Source organism: Rhinolophus sinicus, linkage group LG04, assembly GCF_036562045.2.
Source record: "Rhinolophus sinicus isolate RSC01 linkage group LG04, ASM3656204v1, whole genome shotgun sequence".
Taxonomy (NCBI): Eukaryota; Metazoa; Chordata; class Mammalia; order Chiroptera; family Rhinolophidae; genus Rhinolophus; species Rhinolophus sinicus.
The window spans coordinates 62,647,501-62,674,971 of record NC_133754.1 but is presented as its reverse complement, the minus strand read 5'-3'; the positions used below and the strand labels follow the sequence as shown (position 1 = coordinate 62,674,971).

Here is a 27,471-nt window from a genome sequence, read left to right as displayed (position 1 = left end):
CATTCTGTGATTCAGGCTCGGAGCAATCTTTAGTCTAGGATTCAGAAACAAATTAGAAGAGTAATCAAAGCCAGGGGCTAAAGAGCTAAGAAACTAGGGAAAAGAAGACTTAAAATTTCTGTAGTGAGGTGGCTCTCCCATATCACTAGTAAGAAAATTAAAGCAGGATGGGTGGAGTAAAGGGGACTTGCTGTACTAGAAGGTTGTTAGGCAAGACCTCTCTGAGGAGGTAATATTCGATCTGAGATCTAAATGAAAAAATGGGATTGATCCATGGAGACACCTGTGGGAAAGTCCTTCTGGGCAGCAGAATCAGCAGGTGTTGAGGCCCAGAGGTTGGAATTTGCTTTGAGCTTTCCAGAACAGGAAGGAATCCAGTAGGACTGGAGTGGAGAGAGCAGGGGGTACTCTGAGGATCAGAGGTAGAGAACTGATAGGGGTCTAGATCTCAGAAGAACTTTGTTAGAACAAAATTGCAAATACTTACCAAGGCTAAGTAGGATTTGAGGCTATTGAAGGATTTCAAGCTCGAAAGTGACATGATCTGATCTCTTTGTGGAGAATCAACTGTAGAGGCAACAATGGAAGCAGTAGACAGCCCAGTTAGTTAAGAGGCTATTGAGGAAAGGCAACAATGGTGGAGCAGTGATACAGGATACGTCCATTCTCTGCATTCTTGGCAAAAATGAAGCCAAACTACCTGCATATGTGTGTCTGTGTGTATAATTTTAATCGTTGCTATTTTGACAGGGAAAAATATATATTGTTTAACTTTTTATTAGTGGTGTAGAATATTCAATTGTTTAATTGCATGTGTTTTCCCTTTAATGAACTGTATACTTTATGGGATATTATCTAGGATGGGATTTTATTGTTAACTTAGATGAGATATACACACACACACACACACACACACACACACAATGATTTTTGAACTATTCAGATTATTATTTCTCAGATTATCATATTAACCTTTTATCTATCAAATAGGTGGCATTTCCTAGTTTGTTGGTCACTCAATTATGTGTATGATTTATTTTTAGATAAGTTTTTAATTTGAAGCCAAACGTCTGCCTGATGGTTGTGGCTTTAATTTCTTCTGGGCCAAGATTTGTAAAGGAAAGTTTTCTTTGATGTCCAGGTCCTAGGATTTCTGTGGTTTCTATCTCCAGGGGAACTGCCATCAGGGCTCTTTCTGGCCAGTGAACTCACCAGGAATAATTTAGTTATGGACCAGGGCCAAACTTTCTGGACTTCATGACCAGCTGTTTGTGGGGGGAGTGTGTGTGTGGTGGGGGAAGGCAGGAGATGACTGAGGTGGGGACATAAGGGAACAGCTTTCTAGGTGCTACAAATAGCACAAGTAGGAAATTAACAATCAGAGAGCCAGGCAATTTCTGATCTGAATTTCTGAGCCAGTAGGAAAATAGTGAAGGACAAAGCTCTTCAGACCTACTTTTAGAGACCAATTTGTTCTTTCCAGTGACACAGCAGTAATGGTGATTTTAAAAATCCAATCCTATTGGCTTTACAGTAAGTGTTTCATCCCAGATATTGGTGACAGTATTACTCCCAGCTTTTATTTTCAGGGGGTAATGTGCATTTAGTTGTTTATTTTCATCGTACCCATTAAATATAAAATCCATGAAAGAAGAAACTATGCTGGTTTTGTTTACTTAAAGAAAACCATGCTCGCTTTACCCAAGTCTCAGGATGAGCTCTGATGTTCAATATATATTTGAATACTTGTCAGATGAATAAATGAATGACTGAAATATGCAATATTAGTGGGGAAAGGGGGATATTTTGTCACAGACTGGTGGTCAGATGCGATTTAAAATTGGTTGCACTCTCCTACTTTGTTAAACAGACCGGTACTGTTGGGTTCTGGGTCATCAGCAGTCCCAGGCATCCAACTAGAACATGGTGATGCCAGCAGGGGCTGCCAGGATTGGTAGTCAGTGTGCTTCTTACCTGTCGTTGCTCTGTATCAATTGCTTTCTCAGCTCTTCTTGATGTTTTAAAGCAGTTCTCAGTTCTCTTTTTTTGGCTATTTGGTATCATTTTCTTTTCTAAAATTGACCTTGTCTAGGGTAGATTTGGGATGGTGATGATTTGTGGTACCCTAAACTCTCATTAATGGGGTGGTACTTGAGGTGAATATCATTATAAAGGATCATTATAGGTTTTCTTCTGGTAAGTAAATCCCTTTTTATAGAGGCCAGTAATTCCTTATAAACTAAATTGTTATGTAACAGATGCCACTTGTTTTTTTGGTGATAAATTAGAGTTCTTTAGATTTAAACATGAAACGAGGCATTTTATTGTAAAACCAACTTTCAATTATCTCTGCTAATGGTAGGCAGTGTATGATGGAAATGCCCCCCGATGCCTACGCTTCTGTGTGATGTCTCTTTGGTGTAGTCACTGCCCTTGCTTTCTGTGTTCAATTAGTTTTTTATGTGACTGTTAAATGACTGTGTGTAACATATGCTGATAAATAGAGTTAAATGGTTACTTTCAAATAAGAGATGTGTCTATAGCTACTATAACGGTGCGAGAGAGTGCACATGCCATTTAGATGTGGAAGCAGACGGCAAAATGAGGAAAGAAAGCAGTTAGTTCAGGGGAAGACTGGTCTGCTTGACGAGATAGGGGAGCTGAGGGTGGTGCACCCCGACTTGGGGGAGAATGAGGATCTAGGGAGCAGAAGGTTCTGTCTGTATCCTCTTCCGGTGTCTATAGAGAGAGAAGTTTGAACCAAAGATAAGATTAGAATGGAAGTGGAAAGAGTAAAAGAGATTCTCCAGGAGCAAGCTACAAAAAAACAAATCAGAGATGAAACCAGCCTATACTCAGAGGCTGTGAGAAATGAGCTCCTCCAGAACAAAGGATGGGCCTGAAATGTGTGGGGCATCTAGCCCAGCCTAAGTGTCCATTAAATCACTGAAAGAGTGACATAAATGATCACCAAGGAAACCTACACCCAAAACTAGGGAACATTGAGATTTGCCCAAATGTGTATTACATTAGCCTTTTTACATGGTCACACCTCTATTAAAATTTGTTTAAATGTAAATATACTGACTTCAAACCTTGTTTGACAACATAATATCTTCTCAGCACAAAATACAAGTTCTGCATAATGTGTCGATCTTCTGAGCTCCATTTTGCACTAGTTATTGAAACATCATCATCCGAGTTAAAATGAACTATAATGAAATGACCTAATTGCAGTCACCTCTTTTGTCTCTTCCACTGCATTTTTAGAAAATGGGTCAAAGTCAGTAGGATATTTATGTCCTTTTGCTGCCTCCAGTTTATTAACTTGAGTATTCATTTCCTGACTATACTAAGTTTACTAAATAAAAGGGAGGGAATATGGAGTAGAGAAAAAGGTCATTGCTATTGCTCTGTTCGGTACATCTCTCTCCCACACCAGAATTGCTCACCTTCTAATTCCACAAAGAATTTTTTGTTTTGTTTTTGTTTTCTAATGACTTGTAAAGTTCACATCCTTTTCTCCCTCTAGGTGGAATGGCTGAAGAATGAGGAGCCCATTGACTCTGAGCAGGATGAGAACATTGACACCAGGGCTGACCATAACCTGATCATTCGGCAGGCGCGGCTCTCGGACTCAGGGAATTACACCTGCATGGCAGCCAACATTGTGGCCAAGAGAAGGAGCCTGTCAGCCACGGTGGTGGTTTATGGTAAGACCAATCCTAAGGCCACGAATGGACAGGACAGGGAGGGCGGAAAGCAGAGTAGTAGAGGGATGTGTGTTTTATTAAAATTTTAACTTTTAGAGCTACACGGTCATTCGGAGGGGGAGGGGGTCCTCCACTCCAGTGCTCTCCCCTGCCTGTCCCATTTGGCAGGTGAGAACACCTTCCCATTGAAATGAATGTTTGCTCTCCCATCCAATTCTGCACTTCGATGAAGTAGTCAGTGACATTTCCCATCTCTCTCTTTTAAAAAATCATTTTAAGAGCTGTTTATTTTCTTCCATTGTGTTTATATTTGAAAAGAATTGAGGTGGGCAACTTCTGCTTCCCCCACACCCCCCTCCCACTCCACCCCCTCCCCCCGCCTCTGGCCCTACTGCCCACCCCCATTCTCCCCAGATCTGCTGTCAGCAGTTCCTCTCCTGGCATATGAAATCCACCAAAAACAAACACTACTTATTTGTTGAATATTTCAGGTATTGTACAAAAGATATTCCCAGCTATTTAAGTAAAGGCAGTCCCTTCCACAATAGAAAAGCCCTGGGATTTATTTTTGAAGCACTTAAAGTAATAGAAATGCAAATGCTGGTATTTTCAAGTGCTTTAGAGATATGTTGATGAGTTCTTTTTTTTTCGTAATTTCCCAGCAAAGAAAATTATCTGTGTCCCTCTTTATATCAGAAGAGTAGACTGAGGGGCAGAGATGAGGTAAGCCCCACTGTTGCCTCACAATGGAGCAGCCAGTGTGGGTTTGCACTGTCTCTTTGTCCCTGGATGCCCAACTCACAACACCTGGCACAATGGCTTGCACATAGTAGGCAATCAGTAAAAACCTTTCTCCTTTTTTCTCCCCTCCCCATTTTTCTCTCTCAGTGAATGGAGGCTGGTCTTCCTGGACAGAGTGGTCAGCCTGCAATGTTCGCTGTGGTAGAGGATGGCAGAAACGTTCCCGGACCTGCACCAACCCAGCTCCTCTCAATGGTGGGGCCTTTTGTGAGGGAATGTCAGTGCAGAAAATTACCTGCACTTCTCTTTGTCCTGGTGAGATATACGTAGATTCCCTTTTCCCTTCTGATACACCAACACTATTAAGCTGGTGTGAAGCATTCTGTATAACCTTCTTTCCCAAAGTTACCCTCTCCGAAATTCTTAGAATGGAGCCTTTGTCCAAAATGCTAATGTAGAACTCAATGTTATAAGCAAGAAGATGGGTGAAATAACTCTGTTTTGGGAAACACACATTTATACACACACACACACACACACACACACACTGCGGATGCCAAAAAAATGTACACATTTTAAGAGATGTTATCTATGTATTACTTTTCGAAGTTGAATTGAATTACAGTAGCAATGTGTAGTATGATGTTGGCTCAAAAGATGGTGTTAATCAAATGAATGCTATCATTCATTGTATTGCAATTTTAATACAGTTTTTTCCTTTCTTAAAATGTGTATACATATTTTTGGCACCCGCTGTATATTTAGATGACCCTGGACCCTCACCATCAATAAGCCAAATGCTTTGGAGTAGTATTGTACCACCAGTGTTTGGTTGGACTAAGCCATCCCCTTCTCTCCTTGGTTCTCCCATTTTGTGGCATTCATTTGTATAATAGCTAGCAGGGATTTAAGTGATTTGTCTGTGAGCACAAAACAGATACCAAAACTTAACACTTATCATCAATTACCAATCAACTAACCTTATCAATTTTAGCTTTGTATTTATTTAGAATACAATTGGCAGAGATTGTACAGTATTAGAGCAGTTTATTTTACATACGGTCTATGCTTGCCTTCCTTTCTGAATAGAGAGACTTCATTTGCCAAATAAGGTTTTTATAACTTCTTGTGTTCACTTACTGGCTCTGACCCAATGTATACAATGAGAAATAGATGAGCTGGAAGATGACTTTATGGAAGCATATCCTCCCACTGAGAAATAAATTGGTCTTGGGTCTCACATGCATTATAAAACATTAACTCCCAGGATACCGGACTAGAGCCTTGCATCTAAAATTTCAAATGTAGTTCCACGCAAAGCTAAGGTGACGCTCTCACCAGCAGCATATTCTTGGAGTTTCACTTTAAACTCATAGTCAATAAAAATTTATTGAGTGCTTACTATGTGCCAGGTACTGTGCAAGTAACTTTTATACATGTAATGTCATTGAATTCTGTGTTGTGGGTTTTATTCTCAGAAATAGTGCAGTAAGGCTAAATGCGTCTCTCAGGGTCGCTCCGCCAATAAATTGACAGAACCAACACCAGGGCTCAGACATGTCGCTTGAAGTTCAGTATCGGTTACCCTATTCCTGACACATCACTCTAGATTGAAAATTGCAATATCTTAACCCACATAAGCGTGGTTGGACTATTCCTAGGAGGTAATGGGACAATTGCCTCAAACAGCTGCTGTAATCTCTAGGGTTGATTTTTAGTGGAATTAAATTCAGTTTGTTCATTTCTACATGCAGCAGCAATCCATGACCCAAGAAATTCTAGTTATGTAAGTTGTGGTATCTTGGGGTTTGACCTGTTTTAGTACTACTACCAATATGTATGGATTTAACTTTTTGTTTAGGGGCTTAGAGATAGTCCATTCTGCTCTCTGTTCTAAACTGTCAACACCCAAGGAAGTGGTGATTACCAGTGGTTACTGCACATAGTTTATCTGTCCATCAAAGACACACTTGGACATGAAAGATGGGGAAAGAACAGATAATGGCATTATTAGCCACCCCAAGGGAACTAGCCACCCCAAGAGCACTGATATTTCAAATGCTTGCCTAAATTCAATAACTAGTTTCATCCTGAAATAGAAAATTACACCACTGCTTTTGTGAAGCTCTCTCTTTAGGAAAGAAACCATGGAGAGAAACGAATCTATTATTTTGTTTTTGTTGTGGTGGTGATTTCTTTAAAATCCAGCTCTAAGAAGTACAGCAGTCCTGGGGTGAGTCTCCTGATAGCTGCCGGATTCAGTCTAATGATGGTTCCTTTTGTTTTCCTTTGAAGTGGACGGGAGCTGGGAAGTGTGGAGCGAATGGTCAGTCTGCAGTCCAGAGTGTGAGCATTTGCGGATCCGGGAGTGCACAGCACCACCCCCAAGAAATGGGGGCAAATTCTGTGAAGGTCTAAGCCAGGAGTCCAGAAACTGCACCGATGGTCTCTGCATTCTAGGTAACACCTTCTGTTTAACATCTTCAGTGTTTGTCCATAATATGAAAAGAAACCTCATGATCATTCATTTGGTTACATAAGTTAGCAGAAAGCAAAATCTGCAAGAGCAAAATGAAAATGGGTAAAAAGTGTAGGAAAATAGACAAATACATTTTTAGTAGAGATGGGATAATTTTAAATATTTTATCACTAAGTTTCATAAATGTATACACTTATTAATTTAACCAGATGAGGTTTGAAGAAAACTTTTTCGACTTTTTAGCTCAGCACTTCTTTTCTTTTAGTAGCCACCATTTTTAAGTTTAAATTCTGATACTGATCACCATGTTTGTATTTTGCTCAAGAATTTAACAGCACGATAAAGTATTTAATAGTCTTAAGGTTTTGTAGCAAGGGACATGTGTTGTGATTGTTATCCTACAAAAGGGGGGAAACATATGATACCTGAGGAGGTGCGTGGCTTTGTATCAAATTGGTCTTCCAGAGCAAGAACTAGCATGTTCATTTCAAAATCCCCAAGCCTTTGCTTTATTCCTGAGATTACACTATTCCACCTCCAAGGGACACCACCTGGGGAAGAAAGTATGGGTGGATAAAATAGTCACATAAGACAAGTTTTAATTTTGTGCTCTCACTTAACTCCTCTGCCTGTAAGTACCCCAACTGGTACCTATTTTCAGTTAATCTCAAGACTAGTAAAAGAGTATACTTGAATATTTCATGACAGAGTAGGTGCTCAGTAAATATGACTCCCTTCTCCACCTGCCCACTCAGTTGAGCTAAGGTGCACTGATTTTGCTTAGGTCCTTAAAGAGCAAGAGATCCAGGACATCAGGGCGTAGAACTAGGTATCCTTGGAAAATATCCAGCAAAAAAAAAAAAAAAAATAACGTAGCTCAACACTAGTTTATCATCTTTTCCTGAATGTGTCACTTTTTATTTGGGAAGATGGCAGTATACAGAAAATACGTAAGTTGGATTTATTTTTTCTATATCAATACAACTGGGTATTCTTGAAAGCAAGCATCTTCAAACATGCTGTTGTCTTTTTTCAAAATAAGTGTATATGGTTAACACATTGGTTAAAATGATCACTATTTTTAACGAGCGCTAATAGCACAGAGTACCTTTTTTTGCTAGTACAAGTACTGAATCCATGAATGTGTCAGATGCAATACCCAGGACTGTAATAGAAGGCAACCTAGCCACCAGTCTCAATAATGAAAGGGCCATGTTCTCTATTCTCTATTAACAAAGACATTCCAACCCTTTGCCTTCTTCAGAATGCCTTCACCCTTCCAAATTGTAGGGAAACTTAACACAAATTCAATAGCATGAGGTTTAAGGAAATGTTTTTCTGACCACCCTGACTGCCACCAGATTTTTCTGAAATATACCTTTGACTATTCTTTAACATGTAGCCATATTTTTTAATTGATCCAGTTAGGACTATGACACTCACAAGTCTTTTAAAGTGGCACTGACAATATAACTATTTGGTTACCAACTAAATTTTTAAATAATCATAGTAATAACCTTATCTACAAACCACAGATTGGGCTTGCACTTGGGAAAAAAATAAACTATGGATATCAGGCTTCAACCTTAGTTGTCCAATACTTAGCGTTACTTTTGAAGATAGACAATGGTTAGCCCCTAAGGTAAGAAAGAATTGTTATCAAATACATGAATACTTATTTGCATTTTATTATGATATATCAGCATTTGTCCGTTGAGTATGAGTTCTGTTTATGTTTAAAAGGAATTACCAGGACTGAAAGTGTGCTGACCAGCTTATATCCTAACTCTGAAGTCATATATATAACTATAAATATTTGATATAGTCATATATAAATATATATATATATGGTTTTATATAGATATAGATATAGATATAGATATAGATATAGATATAGATATAGATATTACTACATGTATAGTTTTATATAGAGAAAGAGAGAGAGAGAGAGAGAGATGATATAGGAGAGGGATAGAGGAGATTTATTTAAGGACTAGGAATAGGCTCATGTGATTGTGGAGTCTGGCAAGTCCAAAATCTGTAGAGCCAATGTCCTATTTCAAGTCCAAAGGCTGGCAGGCTGCTGAAGAACCAGGAAGAGCCAATGTCCCAGCCTGCTGATTTAAATGTTGGTGTCCTCTGAAAATATTCTCACAGAATTTTTGGCAAAATATCTGGGCACCTGATCACTCAGTCTAATTGACACATAAAATTAATCATCACAGATACATATGTACTTGTGAATTTCTAAAGCTTAGTTCCTCCCTTGGAGCCAAGAAATAGAATGTTCTAGTACAAGTACTATGAACCAGCCATAGCTCAGGCAGTTGCTTTATACAATTCATTGGTTGACTGAATGAGCCCTTCCTATGGACATTGGCTGTGTATGGTTTTAGTCACACATGTGTAGTTTAATGGGTATTCCATTTCCACTTTCCCATAGTAGAAATAAAATTGCTAGGAAGACAATGAGGTTTGGAATATGTTCAGCATTGGAGGTGAGATCTCTGTTAAACCACCCCACAAAGAGTTTAAAATGCTATGTGAACCTGTTATTTCTAGTCAATTTACTCATTACTCTATTCCCTTTTCTATTTAAGCAATGTTTTTTCTAGCATCCCTTGTCTCTATAGTATGCATATTAATATGTCTGTCAAATGTGATCAGGGAATCTTGATGGCTACAGTGACTAAGATTTTTAAGGAAAAAGAGTGAAGCCTATGAAATAAGAGATGAGATAAATCTGAGGGTGCCAAAAACATGTATACACATGACTTGTATTCAACTTTTGATATCAGTATATATTATTACAATTTTAATACAGTTTTTTTCCTTTCTTAAAATGTGTATACATTTTTTTGGCACCCTCTGTATTTACATATCAGTGGGGAAGTGGTGTGTTTGCAAAAGCCCAACACCAGGACATATTCTGCCCTTTTAGACAGAGAGTAGCTACCAATGGCAACAAAAATGAATAACATTTTACTATCTCTGCAGGAAGCAATGAGCAGCATTCTAGTTAAATGATGCCAACATCACACTGAGCCTCTCGCTGGTACTGTGTTCCAGTGCTCCTGGTGAAACTAGCTATACTCTCAGACTAGAGATCCAATGAAGGCTGGGTTTGATTAAAATAGCATTTGGCAACAGCTTTATGGAAGCAGTAGCTTTGTGAAGGATCTAGGTCATGTTACAGTTTGGGAATTTCCTCTATGCCAAACAACACCCTAAAGCAATTCCTCAATTCCCAACTTCTCTTGGAGGTTTACAATGACATTGCTTGGCTTTTGGATGGCCTACAATCATTTGCTTTTTATTTAGCTTTCAACAAAGCATCTGGGTTTCCTTTGTTGTCCCAGAGGGCTGCATTTCTCCTAGAGGTGAAGCTGCCAGCTCTGAATGATCACTTTAATGTTTGGGTGTGATTGTTGCTTGGTCAGTTGTGACTGGAGCACAGAACCTTAGTGTTAAGCTATCACAGATGGCCACACACCTAAATGCTCTCAACAAGAAAATAAATGTCCTAAGACTGGTGATATAGTAAGATTAGGCTTTTTTTTTGCCAATAGCAGTTAGTGCAAGGATCCAAATTGCAAGCATAAGCTAAACATCCAATGACTTCATCCTAGAACATCTCTTTTCCAGAAAGATAATTATGCAATGTGATTGTCAAGGACTTTTGGATCCCTGTTTTCTAAGCTTAAACACCAGAATCAAGCAGTTTTCTGGTCCCTTTCCTTTTTGCTTGCTGAACTTAGCTGCTTCTATGCTCCAAGGATCACAGCCAGAGGTAAATAGCATGCACATGCCTCACTGACAGAAAGAGAAGGGTGAACAGGGTGGGGTGTTTAGTTTGATCCTAAGGAGTAAGAAAAGCCTGCTCTCTCTTCTTTTATTCCAGCAGATAGAAAACTAAGGGCTTTGGCTTGAGAAGATTAAATAGATCTGCTTCAGAGGGGATTAGTGCCCAGATAGTTTGTAGTAAGACTCAAGCCAGAGAAATGCCACAGGGTCTGAGAGAGGGGAAATCTTCAAGGCTAAGCTACCTGATAGTTAACCCATCCTTCTTGACAAGATGTTAAGATAGGACAGTTCAACACTGATAGCTCAAAAACTGAAATATCAGTTAAGTGCTGGTTTGTTTTCATTTCTGATGGCTACATTGATAAGAAAAGTTTGAATTGACAGTTTGGAAACCACAGCAAGGATAAAGACACCTATATAATAGCAAGTTCAAATAAACATCCCCAAGCTACGTTTAATAATCTGACCACATTTTCTATTGAATGATCTACTTAAATGACCTCAAGGTAGCACCTGAAAAGGTGAGCCTACAATCATACCAAATTAAAGGTTGCCTTGTAAGCATTTTCTCTAGGACCATTCTAAACCTCACTGTTATGCATTACAGTGATGACTTGGGTCCCTTCTCTGTCTCTCCTGGAGCACTCAGTGCATCTGAAACAACTCTTACTTTTTGCTTGTGGTTTGTGGAATGCCTACTTTGTATACAGGATTCTAACAGAAGGTTGTCCCTTTACTGAAACAAAACCCATCATTTCCTTTCTTAAAGCAAAGAGTCAGGAATCACACTTGACTCATTCTTAAACTTTTTGTGAAATAAGTTCATATTTCAGAACCAGCTGTACTACACAATTGCTGAATTATCGCATAGTGAAACCCTGTGTAGCAAGGACACCATGCTCGTACAGAGCTGTCACTCTGCTAGCACAATGCTGCCTGTTGTCATGAAGTTTCCTACTGCTTGCTAATTCTCTCAAGTAGTTTCAATATTAAAAACCCATTTCCATTTCATTTATAGTACATAGGAGGTGCTCCTTTTTACATAAAAAAACATTTCCTATAAATGCCCAATTGCTGCTTTCTGTATAACGATTGATTAATTCAGAGTTGCCTTCATGTATACTGCATAGCAAATGTGGATACAATATTGCAAACCCACAAGAGTAATAAGTATGTAGATTTGTACACATATGGTATCATTAGCAACAATCTCTCCCCCGTGCCCTGATAAACACTTCCCAATAAGAAGACCAGTGAGTAACAAGCTTTAATGAGATAGAGTAGAGTGGCTCACAACTAAAGTTTCCATTGTGCTTAATTAAAAAGGAAAATAAAGCAGAGATAGCACAATACTCATGTGTCTTAGTGAAAGTATTTTTAAAAATTATAGAAGGATAAAACTGTCATTTTTGTACCTTTTGATAAGACTTAAAGTCAAGTGCCACATCCTGAGTGGAATTCATCATAAAGAGGATGGAGAATTAACCATATACAACAAATAATCATAAAATATCCCACCTTTGTTTACTATCTGCTATAAAGTTTTCCACTTTGATGCCTTGTTAAAAAAAAAAAAAAAAAAGTAGACTTCCAGTCAAGATGGCACAGTAGGTAAACACTGTGCTGGCCTTTCCTACTACCACATCAAAATTACAACTAAATTATAGAACAACCATCACTGAGAACCACCTGAAGACTAGCTGAACAGAATTCCTACAAGGATATAGAGAAACCACGATGAGACTGGTTAGGAGGGGTGGAGATGCGGAATGGACCGCTCCCATACCCACTGGTGTGCTGACTAAGAATCGGGAGCGATAGCACAGCTGTGGAGGTTTCCCCTGAGGAGTGAGGGGTCCCAGCTCCACACCCCACATACCAGTCCAGAGCACCAATGCCTAGAAGAGGAGTTCCCTTAACATCTGCCTATGAAAACCAGCGGGGACTGCATCCACATGAGATAAAGTGCTGTTGGAATCCCAGACATTCTGAGGAGCCTTTGCACAGACACACACACATACTCACTCACTCACCCTCTCCATTGCAGGGGCAGCAGCCTGTGAAGAGCCAGGGATATATGGGAAGGAAATAAATTTGGCTTCAGGGTAAGGGCTGGAGGGTCAGGGCAGCTCACTCGGGGGACAGAAGTGCTGGCAGATGCCTTTGGTTCCTTTGTTGAGTCATCCCCAGCCAGAAGGCACAAGTGGGCAACAAATTAGAATGCTCCATTGACCTGGCTAAGACTATTCACCCTGTACTGGTGATTCCTGGAGACCCTGTCCCACCCAAATCATGCACCTAGCTGGAACAAATTCCAGTGGCTTTTCCACATAAGTGGCATGTATTGGTGCCTGCTGCAGACTTTCCTAAAACCGCTCAAAGGGCTGCAAACCCCAAACAAGCAGCAGATGTAACTCTTATTAAGCAGCCCCAAGCTGACACAAGCAATGACTGGTTTCAACATGCACTATAACTCCTATCAGGTGGCTCCAAGACTGTCATAAGCTGCAGTCAGTGTTGGCTTAGAATGTACCTTCAATTAAGTAGCCACAAGTGGCAGTTGGCTTCAGCTTACATCTTGGTGCCTCAACCAAAGTGTCCCAAGTCCAGCATTAGTGGCAGCCAGCCTCAGATGGCAGGGTAGCCTTTTGTAAGTGCCTCCAAGCCCAGTACAAGTGGCAACCAACTGAAGATCACTGTATACATTCCATTAGGTGGCCCCTTAGCTGGGCACAAATGGAGGCTGATCTTGGCCTACACAAGAGCCCCTCCCAAGAGTCTCTAGAACCAGCACACTTGGTAGCCAGCTTCAGACCATAACCCAACCAGCTCCAAAAATTACATATTTGAAGGTTGGATTTGGCTGTCATCAGAGCTCAACTAAGGTGACTCCCACTCCATGGGGTCAGCCCCCATCCAACAGCTCATTTGCTCTAGTTGCAGACAGCCAGGAAGCCTAGGGTCAGTCCTACCCACTGCCGTGCCAACACCATCAAGGCTCAACTATAACCTCATACAAGAGACACCCCCAGGAGCACCCAGCTCAGCTGACCAGGGAGACTACACCACTGAGCCTCACAGGACACCTACTATGTAAGGCAATTCTGCCAAGACTGGGAGATGTAGCAGATCTACTTAGTACCTAGAAACAAACACAAAGAGTCAGCCAAAATGAGACAAAGAAACAATTCCCAAATTAAGGAATTGGACAGCTCTAGAAAAGAAACTAAATGAAATGAGGACCAGCAATCTACCAGACACAGAGTTCCAAACAGTGATTCTAAGGATGCTCAATGAACTTAGGAGAATAATAGATGAACTCAGTGAGAACTTCGGCAAAGAGCTAGAAACCTAAAAAAAGGACCAGGCAGAAATGAGGAATACAATAACTGAAAGGAAGAATACATTCAAGGGAATCAACATTAGATTGGATGAAGCAAATGATTAAATCAGTGATGTGGAGGATGACATAGATAGTTTAAAACACCCAGTCGGAACAGCAGGAAAAAAAAAATTTAAAGGATAGTTTAATGGATCTCTGGGATAACATCAAGTGTACCAACATTTGCGTCATAGGGGTACAAGAAGGAGAAGAGAGCAAGGAATTGAAAACCTATTTGAAGAAATAATGACAGAAAACTTCCCTACCTGGCAAAGGATATAAACATACAAGCCCAGAAAGTACAGAATCCCAAACAAGATAAACCCAAAGATGCCCACACCAAGACATATTATAATTAAAATGGCAAAGGTTAAGGACAAAGAGAGACTCTTAAAAGCAGCACGAGAAAAGCAGTTAGTTACTGCTGCTTTTAAGAGTTTTTGGAACTCTGTGTCTGGTAGATTGCTTGTCCTCATTTCATTTCATTTCATTTACTACAAGGGAGCTCCCATAAGATTTCTCAACAGAAATTTGCAGACCAGAAATGATTGGCATGAACTATTCAAAGTGATGAAAAGAAAAAACCTACAATCAAGGTTATTCTGCCCAGCAAAGCTATCGTTTAGACTCGAAGAAGACATAGTTTCCCAGACAGGAGCAAACTAAAGGAGTTTATCACCACTAAACCAGTATAACAAAAAATGCTGAAATCTGACAATGAATGGTGAACACACAATGTGAAATATAGATAATGTATTACCGAATTGTACACCTGAAATCTATGTAATTTTACTAACAATTGTCACCCCAATAAATTTCAAACAAAAAAATGCTAAAGAGAATTCTTTGAGAAAAAAAAAATTATATATATATATATATATATATATATATATATATATATATATAATATATACACCCACACATATATATTATATATACATATATAAAATATGTTTTATATGTATATGTATTGTGTGTATATGTGTGTGTGTGTGTGTGTGTGTATATATATATACACACACACATATATGGAAATATAGCAAAGAAAAAAATTCTTACTGACAAAGACAAACAGAACAAAAGCAGTGAATCAATCAACTATGAAGCTAGTACAAAGGTTAAAAGGCAAAAGTACAAAGTTCATGTGTAATTACAACAATGAATTCAGGGATACACACAAAAGAAGTAAAAAATGACAAACATTCAGGAGGTGAGTAATTACTGCAGTGATTTTAGAATGTCTTTGCACTTAAGCAGCCATCAACTTAAAATAGACTGCTATAAACATAGTTTGGTATATAAGAAGCACACGGTAACCACAAACCAAAAATCTGCAAGAGATATTCAAGAAATAAAGCACAGGAATCTAAACAGCACTACAGAAAGTCATGAACATATAAGAATAAGCAAATAGGAAAGGAACAGAACTACAAAAACAATCATAAACAATAAAATGGCAACAACTACATACCTATCAATAATAATTACAAATATGAAAGGACTAAAGGCTCCAAACAAAACACAGGGAGACTGAATGGATAAGAAAAGAGGATACATACATATGCTGCCTAGAAGAGACCTACTTCAGATCAACAGACATGCACAAACTGAAAGTAAAGGGCTAGGAAAAATATTTAATGCAAATTGAAAACAAAATATAAGTTGATGTAGCAATACTTATATTAGACAAAATAGACTTTAAAACAACTGCTGTCATAAGAGACAAAGAATGGCATTTCATAGTGATAAAGGGATCAATCCAACAAGAGGACATAACTCTCATAAATATCTATAAACCCAATATAGAAGCACCTAAATATATAAAGCAAATATTGACAGACAGAAATGGAGAGAGCCACAGTAACACAATCATAATAGGGGACTATAACACTCCCTTGACATCAATGGATATATCATCCAGACAGAAAATCGACAAGGAAACAATGGCCTTAAATGACACGTTAGACCACATGGATTTAATTGATATTTTTAGAGTATTTCACCTAGAAGCAGCAGAATATACATTCTTCTCAAGTGCACATGGAACATTTTCCAGGATAGACCACATGTTAAGCCACAAAACAATTATCAGTATATTTAAGACGACTGTAATCATATCAAGCATCTTCTCTGATCATAATAGTATGAAACTAGAAATCAATTCCAAGAAGAAAACTGAAAACAAACAAAACACATGGTGGCTAAATAATATGCTATTAAACAATGAATGGTTTAACAATGAGATCAAAGAAGAAATCAAGAGATACCTTAAGACAAGTGAAAATACAATGATCCAAAATCTATGGGACACAGTCCCAGCAGTTCTAAGAGAGAAATTTGTAACAATATAAGTGTATCTCAAGAAACAAGGAAAATCTCAAATGACCAATTTATCATTATACCTAAACGAAACAGAAAAAGAACAAGTACAGCCCAAACTCAGTAAAAAGATGGAAATTAAGTCTTAAAAAGAAATAAAGGTCAACGAAACCAAGAGCTCATTCTTTGAAAATATAAACAAAATTGATAAACTTTTAGCCAGACTCATCAAGAAAAAGAAAATCCCAAATAAATAAAATCAGAAAGGAAGGAGAAATGACAACTGACACCACAGAATACAAATGATTATAAGGAAATACTATGAACAATTATATGCCAACAAATTGGACATCCTGTAAGAAATGGATAAATTCTTATAAATAGACAAACTTTCAATACTGAATCACAAATAAATATGAAATATGAATGTCTGATAAATAGTAATGAAATTGAATCAGTAATACAAAAAACTCCCAAAAAACAAAACTCCTGGACCACATGGCTTCACAGGTGAATTTCACCAAACATTCGAAGAAGAATGAATACCAATCCTTCTCAAAATATTCTAAAATATTGAAGAGGACAGAGGCTCCCAAGCTCATTGTACAAGGCCGGCATTACACTAATACCAACACCAGAGAAACACACTACATAAAATGAAAATTACAGGCCAATATTCCTGTAAACATAGATTTTTTAAAAATCCTCAACAAAATACTAACAAAGCAAATTCAGCAATACATTAAAAAGATCACACCTTATGATCAAGTTGGATTTATTCCTGGAATGCAAGTTTGGCTCAATATCCGCAATTCAATTAATTTGATACACCACATAAACAAAATGTAGGATAAAAAATAGCATGATCATATCAATAATGCAGAAAAAACATTTGACAATATCCGATATCAATGTATGATAAAAACTTTCAGCAAAGTGGGGTTAGAGGGAACATAACAACATAATAAAGACCATATATAGCAAATCATCAACTAGCATAATACTCAGTGGTGAAAAGCTGAAAGCTTTTTCTTTAAGATCGGGAACAAGACAAGGTTGTCCAGTTTTTCCACTTTTATTCAACACAGTAGGGGATGTCCCAGCCACAGAATTCAGACAAGAAAAAGAAAAGGCATCCAAATTAAAAAGAAAGAAGTAAAACTGGCATTATTTGCAGATGGCATGATACTATAGAGAACCCTAAAGAATCAGTCAAAACTATTAGAAGAAATGAATTCAGTACAATAGCAAGATACAAAATTAATATTCAGAAACTGGTCACATTTTTACACACACTAATAATAATCTATCAGAGGGAGAAATTAAGAAAACAATCCCAGTTACATTTGAAACAAAAAGAATAAAATGCCTAGGAATAAATTTAACCAAGATGAAAAACCTGTTCTCAGAAAACCATAACATGATATTGAAGAAAGAAATTGAAGAAGATACACATAAATGGAGAGATATGCAGCTCATGGACAGGAAGAATTAACATCATTAAAATGTCGATACTACCTAAAGCAATCTACATATTGAATGCAATCGTTATCAAAATAGCAATGGCATTTTTCACAGAACTCTAACAAAAAATCCTAAAATGTATATGGAACCACAGAAGACTCCAATAGCCAAAGCAATCTTGAGAAAAAGAACAAAGGTGGAGGTATCATGCTACCTGATATCAAACTATACTACAAGGCTATAGTAATCAAAACATCATGATACTGGTACAAAAATAGACACACACATCAATGGAACAGAATAGAAAGACCAGAAATAAACCCACGCCTATTTCGTCAATTAATCTATGACAAAGAAGGCAAAAATATATAGTGGAGTAAAGACAATATCTTCAATCAATGGCAGAAGTGGGCAGAGATATGCAACAAAATGAAACTACATTGCTTTCTTACACCATATACAGGAATAAACTCAAAATGATTTAAAGACTTAAACGTAAGTGCTGAAACCATAAAACTCCTAGAGGAAAACATAGGCGGTAAAGTCTATGACATCGCTCTTAGCAATATTTTATGGATATGTCTTCTCGGCAAGGGAAACAAAAGAAAAAAATAGAAAAGTGGGACTACATCAAAGTAAAGATTTGCACAGTGGAGGAAAACCATCAACAAACTGAAAAGAAAACCAATTTAATAGAAGATATTTGCGACTGACATATTTGATAAGGGGTACATATACGAAATCCATAAGAAACACACACAATTTATCATCAAAACAATCAAACAATCCAATTAAAAATATTGGCAGAGAACCCAAATAGATATTTCTATTCTAAGGAAGACATATAGATGGCCAATAGACATATGAAAAGATGCTCAACATCACTAATCATTAGGAAAGCACGTAATAAAACCACGAGATATCACCTCACCTCTGTCAGAATGGCTACCATCAATAAATCAACAAGTGTTGTTTTGGATGTGGAGAAAAGAGGACACTTGTGTGCTGTTGGTGGGATTATAAATTGGTGCAGCCACTATGGAAAACAGTATGGAGGTTCCTCAAAAAATTAAAACAGAACTACCATATGACCCAGCAATTCCACTTCTGGGTATTTATCTGAATAAATTGAAAACCCTACTTTGAAAAGATATATGTACCTTTATGTTCATTGAAACATTACTTACAATAATCACAATATGGAAGCCACCTAAGTGTCCATCGATAGATGACTGGATAAAGAAGAGGTGATACACATATACAATGGAATACTACTCAGCCATAAAAAATGAATGAAATCTTGTCATTTGCGATAAGATGGGGATATTATGCTAAGTGAAATAAGTCAGACAGAGGAAGACAGATACCATATGATTTCTCTCATGTGTGGAATCTAAAAATCAAAGTAAACAAACAAAACAAAACCCATGGATATTTAGAACAAATTGATGGTTGCCAGATAGGTGATTGAGTGACTGGGTAAAAAAGTGAAGGGATTATGAAGTACAAATTGGCAGTTATAAATAGTCACAGGGGTGTAAAGTACAGCATAGAGAATATAGTCCATAATACTCTAAAAACTATGTATGATGTCGGGGGGTACTAGACTTATTGGGGTGATCACTTTGTCAGTTATACAAATGTTGAATCACTATGTTGAACACCTTTAACTACTATAATGTTGTATGTTAACTGTAATTGAAAATTTTTAAATTGAAAAATATTTTTAAAAGATAAAGATATCTAATACATTTTTAACATCCACATAAGGATTCACCTTCATCCATTGGGCCATGATTGAAGTGTATTTCATAAACCATTAAAAATCTAGTCTTTCGTATCAGGCAGCTCTGAAACACTTTAAGATATCTGTTTTCATCCTCAAAATTTTCATTGTCACCATCTTCTCTTTATTTCCTCATAGACCTGAGCTACTTGTATATAGTCATGACAGGGTAACCTAGCTAAGAATTTCTTTCTCCGCTAATAGAAATCAAGGCAACTATTCTCTCTGTCTCTCTCTTATATCCACTTTTGTCTCTTCCTATCTGCTTTTCCCCGCAACATATATCATATGTACTTTTACACTAGGCTTACATTCTTTTGGTGGAATTGGACAGGAAATGTTATGCATGTCCTGCTTTAAAAACATGATTTCTGGAAGACTGTTTATCTCAGGGACATGTTGTTAACTTTGTCCATTTTATAAGAAGAACTGAAATAAAGCACCTCCACTATAAATAGGAAGTCCTTTAAAATTAAATTGGGACAGCTGGAGAGCAGGATGCATGACTTCCAGATCACATTACTTAGAGAGGAAAAAGACAAAAACAAAGCCAAATAAAACAAAAACCCGTGGAAACTAAACAGACAAATAAGAACGTATCCCCATAACAGTGTAAACTGGAGACAGAAAACTCATTAGAAAACTTAAAAACATTTCTTAAGGAAGTGAAATTTTAGCCTTAGAACCAGATAGTTGGAGGGAATGCAAATCCACTACAACGTTAAGAGAAATTTTGTAGATGGTATCCCAAAGAAGCCTAGGGAAGGCAGAGACTCTGAACCAGGCATTGTTAGAAGGTACAGAAGATCAACTTCCATGAGAGCTGACCCAAGACAGGCTTGTGTTGTTTTGGCATTCAGAGCAAAGAGTGAATGGCCTTTAACTATCCTCTGTGATTCTGAGTACATACTGGTTATTCTCTGAACAATTAGAAATGGACATGAACCTATAATTGGGAGAAATAATGAGATGGGCCCACAGGATTCAAACAATTATCCCATAGATAAGAACAGGTTGAAGACTCAGGGCTCTGGGGTCACATTGCTTGAGTTTGAATTTTGATTGCAATGCTATGAGCAAGTATCTTAATTAGTCTAAACCTAAGTTTATTCATCTGTAAAATACACATTATAATCGTGTCTATTAGAAAGGGTTATTTTTCAGGAGGAAATGAGCTAATCCATGCAAAGCATTTAGCATCCACAATAAGCACTCCATTTGTGTAAATAATAATAACTATTGTGTGTGTGTGCATGTGTGTGTATGGTCTAGTAAATGAGTTCTTGTGGCAGAAAAAGTATGTTTTTCATGTTCTGCAAAAGTATTCCCAGTGTGACACTTTAGATATTTGGTTAAAACATGTCTTAATGTATCTAACATAGTGTGTCTAAGGAAATAAAATGTTACTTGTCATTAAACCCTATAAGAGACATAAATCGTGTCATTTATACACAGCAGTTATGAGTGGTAATTTGAGACATCTGGTCAGTTCTAGGAAAACAGAGTTAGGAAGACCCTAACTATGTAATTGTGAGGATTCTTAAACACTGCGTCAAAATTTGACTATCCTTTACCAAAATTTCTTGTAAGTGACAGTTTACATTGCAGGTGGGATTTAGTCCTGAAAAGAAGACAGACCACATGATCTATGAGGTCCCAACCAATTCTAAAATTCCAAAATTCTAACCACTATTTAAAAATAACTCAAGGGGAAGGCCAAGGAGAGGGGGCTGGATGACTCCCAAGTGAGAAAATCAATCCTCACAATACTGACACTAGGATTTTTGGAATATACATGTTCTAACAACCTCATAAGAAAATAAATTTTTATAAAACAAATACTAACTTGTCAATAAAAATTCAAAAATCCTTTCTGATTTGGGGGAAAAAAACTAACATACACACTACTGGACTATACAATAATATGCAGATCCTGGACAACTCTCTGTTACCAATCATTCTGGGTCAATGATGTTTGTCCAGCACTTCCCATATTCTGTACTTCCACATCCCAAAAGTAGCAATTTTGCCATAGTTTTTCTGTATTTTTAAAAATATTTAACAGGTTTGGTTGTCAATTATGACTGATATCTAAGGTCCCTTCTAGTCAGGAAAGTTCTAAAATACAGGCCTTCTTTCATATAAAACAAACTACCCTTATTTCATTGGTTCTGTGAGTTCCAAATTTTGCATTTGCAGTGTATTTAATCAAGATTCAATAGTACAAAACCCTGGGTGAGGAATATTAGTTTGAACTAGAGAAAGATTTAATGTCTGAGATCATAGAGAATTCAGTGACAAAAAAGTGGCAAGAACCCAATCCAGCAAGAGATTTAAAACTGAGTAATCTACACCTGTAAAGAATTCAGTGGTCTTTGGGGTGTGCTGATCAAACTGACTTAACAGAGATAGAGGAAGCCTCTTTGTTTTGATTCTACCTTTTCTCCCTAAATTACAAATTAAATACATGCATCTCTTCAAGATCATTGAGAAAGGTGGTACATAAAAATGAAGATATTTACATCATCAATAGACATTATCATTAACCCTGGCCATCCCCTTTCTCCAGAAAAGTGTTAGTGTTATAATTAGAAGAGACCTGCTCTTATGTTTGGTAGAGGACATTGTCAGTGTTCAGTGGAATGGAAAATTGCCATGATCATTCAGAAAGAGCTCATGGGGTAGTAAAAAAGGTTCTGAACTAGAAATCAGGAATCCGGGGTTTTAGTTCAGTTTTTGTTTGTTTGTTTTCTTTTGTTTTTGTTACTTAACACTTGATCTTGAGCAAATCTCTCATGATCCTGTGCCTTGTGCCCATAGCTATAAAAAAGGAGGTTGGGCAAGATGATCTCCCAAGTCTCATCCCAGTACATAAATTAAAATCATTATTATATATATATATATATACACACACACACACATATATATATGTGTATATATATATATACACCCGTACATATTTTTTAAATAAAGTTTATTGTGGTAACAATTGTTAGTAGAGTTACATAGATTTCAGGTGTACAATTCTGTAATACATCATCTATAAATCACATCATGTGTTCACCACCCAGAGTCAGTTCTCTTTCCATCACCATAAATTTGATCCCTTTTACCCTTGTCTACCACCCTCCCCCCGCCCCGCCTTACCTTCTGGTAACCACTAAACTATTGTCTGTGTCTATGAGTTTTTGTTTCTTCATTTGTTTGCCCTGTTCTTTTGCTGTTTTGAGTTTTATATACCACATATCAGTAAAATCATATGGTTCTCGACTTTTTCTGACTTATTTTGCTTAGCATAGTAGCTTTCATATATTTGTGCGTATACATGTATATGTATTTCGTATTTTATACATGCGCAAATATTTTCTACATATTTTATACATGTATGCATATAAAATGGGAAAATAATACTATGGATATGTCAGGACTTGCAGATTTTTTTATTTTTAGCCAGTTTTGAGGAGAAATTCTAGTTCTGTTATGCCTAAAATTAACCATTTGGATGATTATTATACAGAATGAGGGGAAAACTTTTAGATATGAAACAAAGGTCACTCCACACCCTACCCCAACAAAGCAGGTTGCCAACCTCACCTAGGAACTGAATCGTCAAATTAGGCCTCTAGCATTCCACTCCAATCCCTTCAGTGAGAAGCCACAAAGTCCTAGGAATTCATACAGAACATAGGAAATATATGGATCTTGACATTGTAAAACTTGTATTGAAATTACATGCAAGTCTGAGCAGTATTCATTAATTCAAAAAATATTTATTAAGTACCTACTATATTCTGTTACTGCTCTTGGTATTGGGAATAGATGGAAAACACAACTGTAGACTCTACGTGCAAGGTACTTAGTCTGTAACGGTAGGTAAATGTGTTACTAACATGAGGACTGATGAAGCTTAAAATAAATTTACAAGTCAAGGGTTCTCAAGTCACAATTTCTCTTTAAGCGTTATTGTTTTTGTTTTGTTTTTTTTTAAGAGAGGACTGGTAGCCTCTGTATATCAGTTGCTAAGTATTTCTTCAGCAATTGATAATCATTATAAAAATGATCTTTCCCAATCTCATCTCTCCCCCAACACACACCCAATCCTTTCCCCACACAGGCCTCCCTGTGATCCAGCAACCCTGAGCACAGCAGGAAACCACCATGACACTATGTCAAGGCTGGCACTTATAGTGACTGTTTTTGTACTTAAGTAATTGTTAAGTAATTTGAACATCACTCCCTTAAGTTAAAGAAAGTGATCATTATGACATTAGCCAATAGATTACTCCCTTGAGCTTGAATTATAGACTCTGAACATTTCTGCTCAGTTTTCAGTGTGTGTGTGTGCGCGTGCGCGCGCACTATCTACACATAATATTTTCCTATTGTGGATGAAAGAGAGGGAATCACAGCAAAATAATTCATAGAATGGAAAAAGGATCTTAATATGTATCTTCCCTTGGAGCACAGTTGGAAACATTGCATTTTATCACTTTGAGGCCAATTTCTGATAAGAAAGTCTTTGTAAATACATACTTACAAGTGTTTTCAGTGACACAAAAGCCTATTTTACTCTGTATATTCATCACAAAAACAAAGACGTAGAACCAATGGCAATGGATAGAACTTCATAACAAAGGTCATATGAAATCTAGAAATTTAAATGATTTAGCTAAAAAATGAAATACACAAACGGTACTTGTGAGCATGGTCATTATGGACACTTATTTGTCTGAGTTTAGGAAATGCAAAGGACATTCCTATAAAGAGACTTCAAATTTGAAAGAAGAAAGAAAGAGCACTACATCTCTTAATGCACACTAATCGTGTGCTTTGGCTGAGGGGCAATTGTGGAAGGTCACTGTCATCAGAAGTGACATCCCTGAGCCATCTGCTGTGGTACCCATATGATTTCCCCTAATTAACATGATGGGATCGTGAACAGTTTTTAGGTAGAAAATGTCAATAGAGCTGTTTTAATTTACTAATGTTTATATCAAACCTTGTGAGTTTTTATTCAGGTGGTGGTTTAGCCATTCAGTCTTGGAACTTCTTTAATGATTTCTCTAACATTACCAACTGGAAAACCCTGGGAGGAATCTCTAAAAACATTATATTCTCTGTACTTGTCCTCTATGGATGTGCTCAGAGTGTATTTTAAAAGGTGCAATAGATTTTGTGATAGTCTGTACAGGCTGGGGGTAGGGAAGGGGAGGATGAGGAAACAAGAATTAAACTAAACTAGTTACACATGGGGTAAATATGGTCCCTGGAAAGTAATTTTTCAGCAGGATCTTTAAAAATGAAACAGAAAGAAAAATACAATGAGGAAATTAAAAACTAAAAATAACACCTACACATGGGCTATGATTTATGCTCTTTCGATTTTTCTGTTTTTGATCATTGGAAGAGTTTTAAGGCATATACAAGAGTTGGTCATGTTTCTGCATGTTCTACAGCCTAAGTAAATGTTCAACATCCAGAGGAGAATAGAATAGAATTCCCACTTGTCATCTTCAGTTTCTGCCTGACATATTCAATCGCACTGGTGTTGCCAATGCAAAGCAGACTTCGTGTTTATCTAATTATCTGCCGGTACTAATACAGGAAGACTTGCCAGGTCCTGGGATTTCCTGAAGCCTTGGATAGCATTCAGAGGCTGAACACCGGTTCTTAATTACTTCTAGTTATGGGGAAGAGGGAAAGCATGAAGAAATGAAATACATTCATAATCAATAACTTCTTTTCTACCAGTCAGTAAGTAATCAAGCAAATGGCTCTTAATTTCATCCCTCCCTATTTTTCTTGCTGTGATTCTCTGGTTGCAGTGCCAATTATTCATGAGCTAATTATTTAAGTATGATTTACATGTTAGGGACCGATGATGAACAGTGATTACAAAAGTATAATATAAATCAAATGAACACTTATGAAGTAGTATATTTTTTTTAAAAATGCCCAAATTGTATTTTAGTGTCTATAAGATAAACTATCTAGAAAAGGGAGAGATCCCTGCAAACAGAGTAATCACCAAGGAATTAATGAAGGAATCAGAAATTGATTGACTTCCAGTCAATGTGGCTTAGTAAACGCTGTGCTTACCTCCTCCTGTGACCACATCAAAATTACAACTAAATTATAAAACACCCATCATTGAAAACCACCTGAAGACTAGCTGAACAGAAATCCTGTAACTAAGGCTATAAAGAGGAAGCCATATTGAGACTGGTAGGAGGGTGGAAATGGGGAACAGGCAGGTCCCACACCTCACAGTGTGGCAATTAAGGATCGGGAGAGATATCTTAGCTATGGCAATATCCCCTGAGGAGTGAAGCATCCCAGCCCCACACTGAGCTCCCCAACCTGGGGCATCAGTGCCATGAAGAGGAGTTCTTATAACATCTGGCTGTGAAAACCAGCAAGGACTGTGTCAGAGAAAAACAAAGGGCTGCTAGAGACTGTGGTGCTACAGATGTTAAAGAACCAGTATACAAACTCATTTGCTCACAAACTTCCTCACTTGCTGTAAGCTCTAGCACAGAGGCAGCAGGTCAAAAAGCACCAGGGACATACACAGAGGAACTAAATTGACTAACCTCATGGTAAGAACTACAGGGACAGGAGCCAGGATAACTCTCTTCAGGGATGGAAGCTCTCACAGGTGCCTTCGCTCCTTTGTTGAAATCTCCTCCAAACTATCCAATGAGGCACAACAGGCACCAAATCTGTGCCCTCCGTTAACCTGGCTAACACAGTTTGCCCTGCCTTGATAATTCCTCGAGACCCAGCCTCACCCAACTTGCCTGCCTGGTGTGCCTCTTTCAACAGTTCTTCCACACAAGCAGCCTATCTTGACTACTGCAGCAGACTTTCCGAAAATCTCTCAAAGTTCAACAAAACCCCCAAAAGCAGCAGCTGGCCTTGGTGTGCCTTGTAGCTCTTGGCTAAGCAATCCCAAGCCCAGCAGAAGCAGCAATCAGAGTCACTGTGCATTACAACTCCTAACAAGTGCCCCCAAGCCTGGCCTAAGCAGCAACCAGTCTTGGCCTAGAATGTAACATCAACTAAGTGGCCACAAGTCCAGCACAGGTGGCAGCTGGACTCAACTCACATTGTAGTGCCCAAACAAAGGGTTCCAAGCATGCCACAAGTAGCAGCAGGCCTCACTTCTCAGTGTAGCCTCTCCCAAGTGCCTACAAGCCCTGTACAAGTGGCAAGTAACTGCAGATTACATTGTAGTTCCTACGAAGCTGTGCCAAGCCAGGCACAAGTGGTGACTGACTTTGGCCTGCACCACAGCTCCTCCCAGGAGGATTCAGACCTAATGCAGCTGGTGGCCCAGAGAACCACCCAAAGAGCTATACAAATTACACATCCGAAACAGGGACTTGGCTGGTACCAGAGCCCTGATAAGTGACTCCTGCTGTGTGGGGTAAGCCCCTACACAACATTTCATTCTTTGTAGTCATGATCAGTCCTACAGCGCATCATCCTGAGGGACAATCCCACCCATGGACACACCAACAGAACTTGAGTCTCAACTAGAATAAGAGGGCACACACACCCCACACAGGGGATACCCCTGGAATACGCACTCAAGTTGCCAGGGAGACGGTGCCACTGTGTCCGAAAGGACACTTTTCACATAAGGCCACTCTATCACAAAGAGGAGACCTAGCAGATCTACCTACTACAAAGAAACAAACTCAGGGAATCAGCAAAAATGAGGAGACAAAGAAGCATGTCCCCAAAGAGCAGGACAAAACTCCAGAAAAAGAACTAAACA

At 38.0% G+C, this 27,471-nt stretch overlaps 1 protein-coding gene across 11 annotated transcripts in view; it reads left to right on the top strand.

The window, feature by feature from the left end:
* The window catches only part of UNC5D (unc-5 netrin receptor D), a 505,816-nt gene that overhangs the window by 373,332 nt on the left and 105,013 nt on the right, over window positions 1-27,471 (top strand). For 6 of the 11 annotated variants that reach the window (XM_074329671.1, XM_074329669.1, XM_074329670.1 and 3 more), the window contains exons 5-7: window positions 3,533-3,713; window positions 4,602-4,769; window positions 6,750-6,914. In XM_074329671.1, coding sequence (XP_074185772.1) covers window positions 3,533-3,713; window positions 4,602-4,769; window positions 6,750-6,914 — 514 coding nt within the window. The remainder of the gene's footprint in view (window positions 1-3,532; window positions 3,714-4,601; window positions 4,770-6,749; window positions 6,915-27,471) is intronic. The other 5 variants (XM_074329674.1, XM_074329672.1, XM_074329673.1 and 2 more) reach the window with 1 other exon arrangement.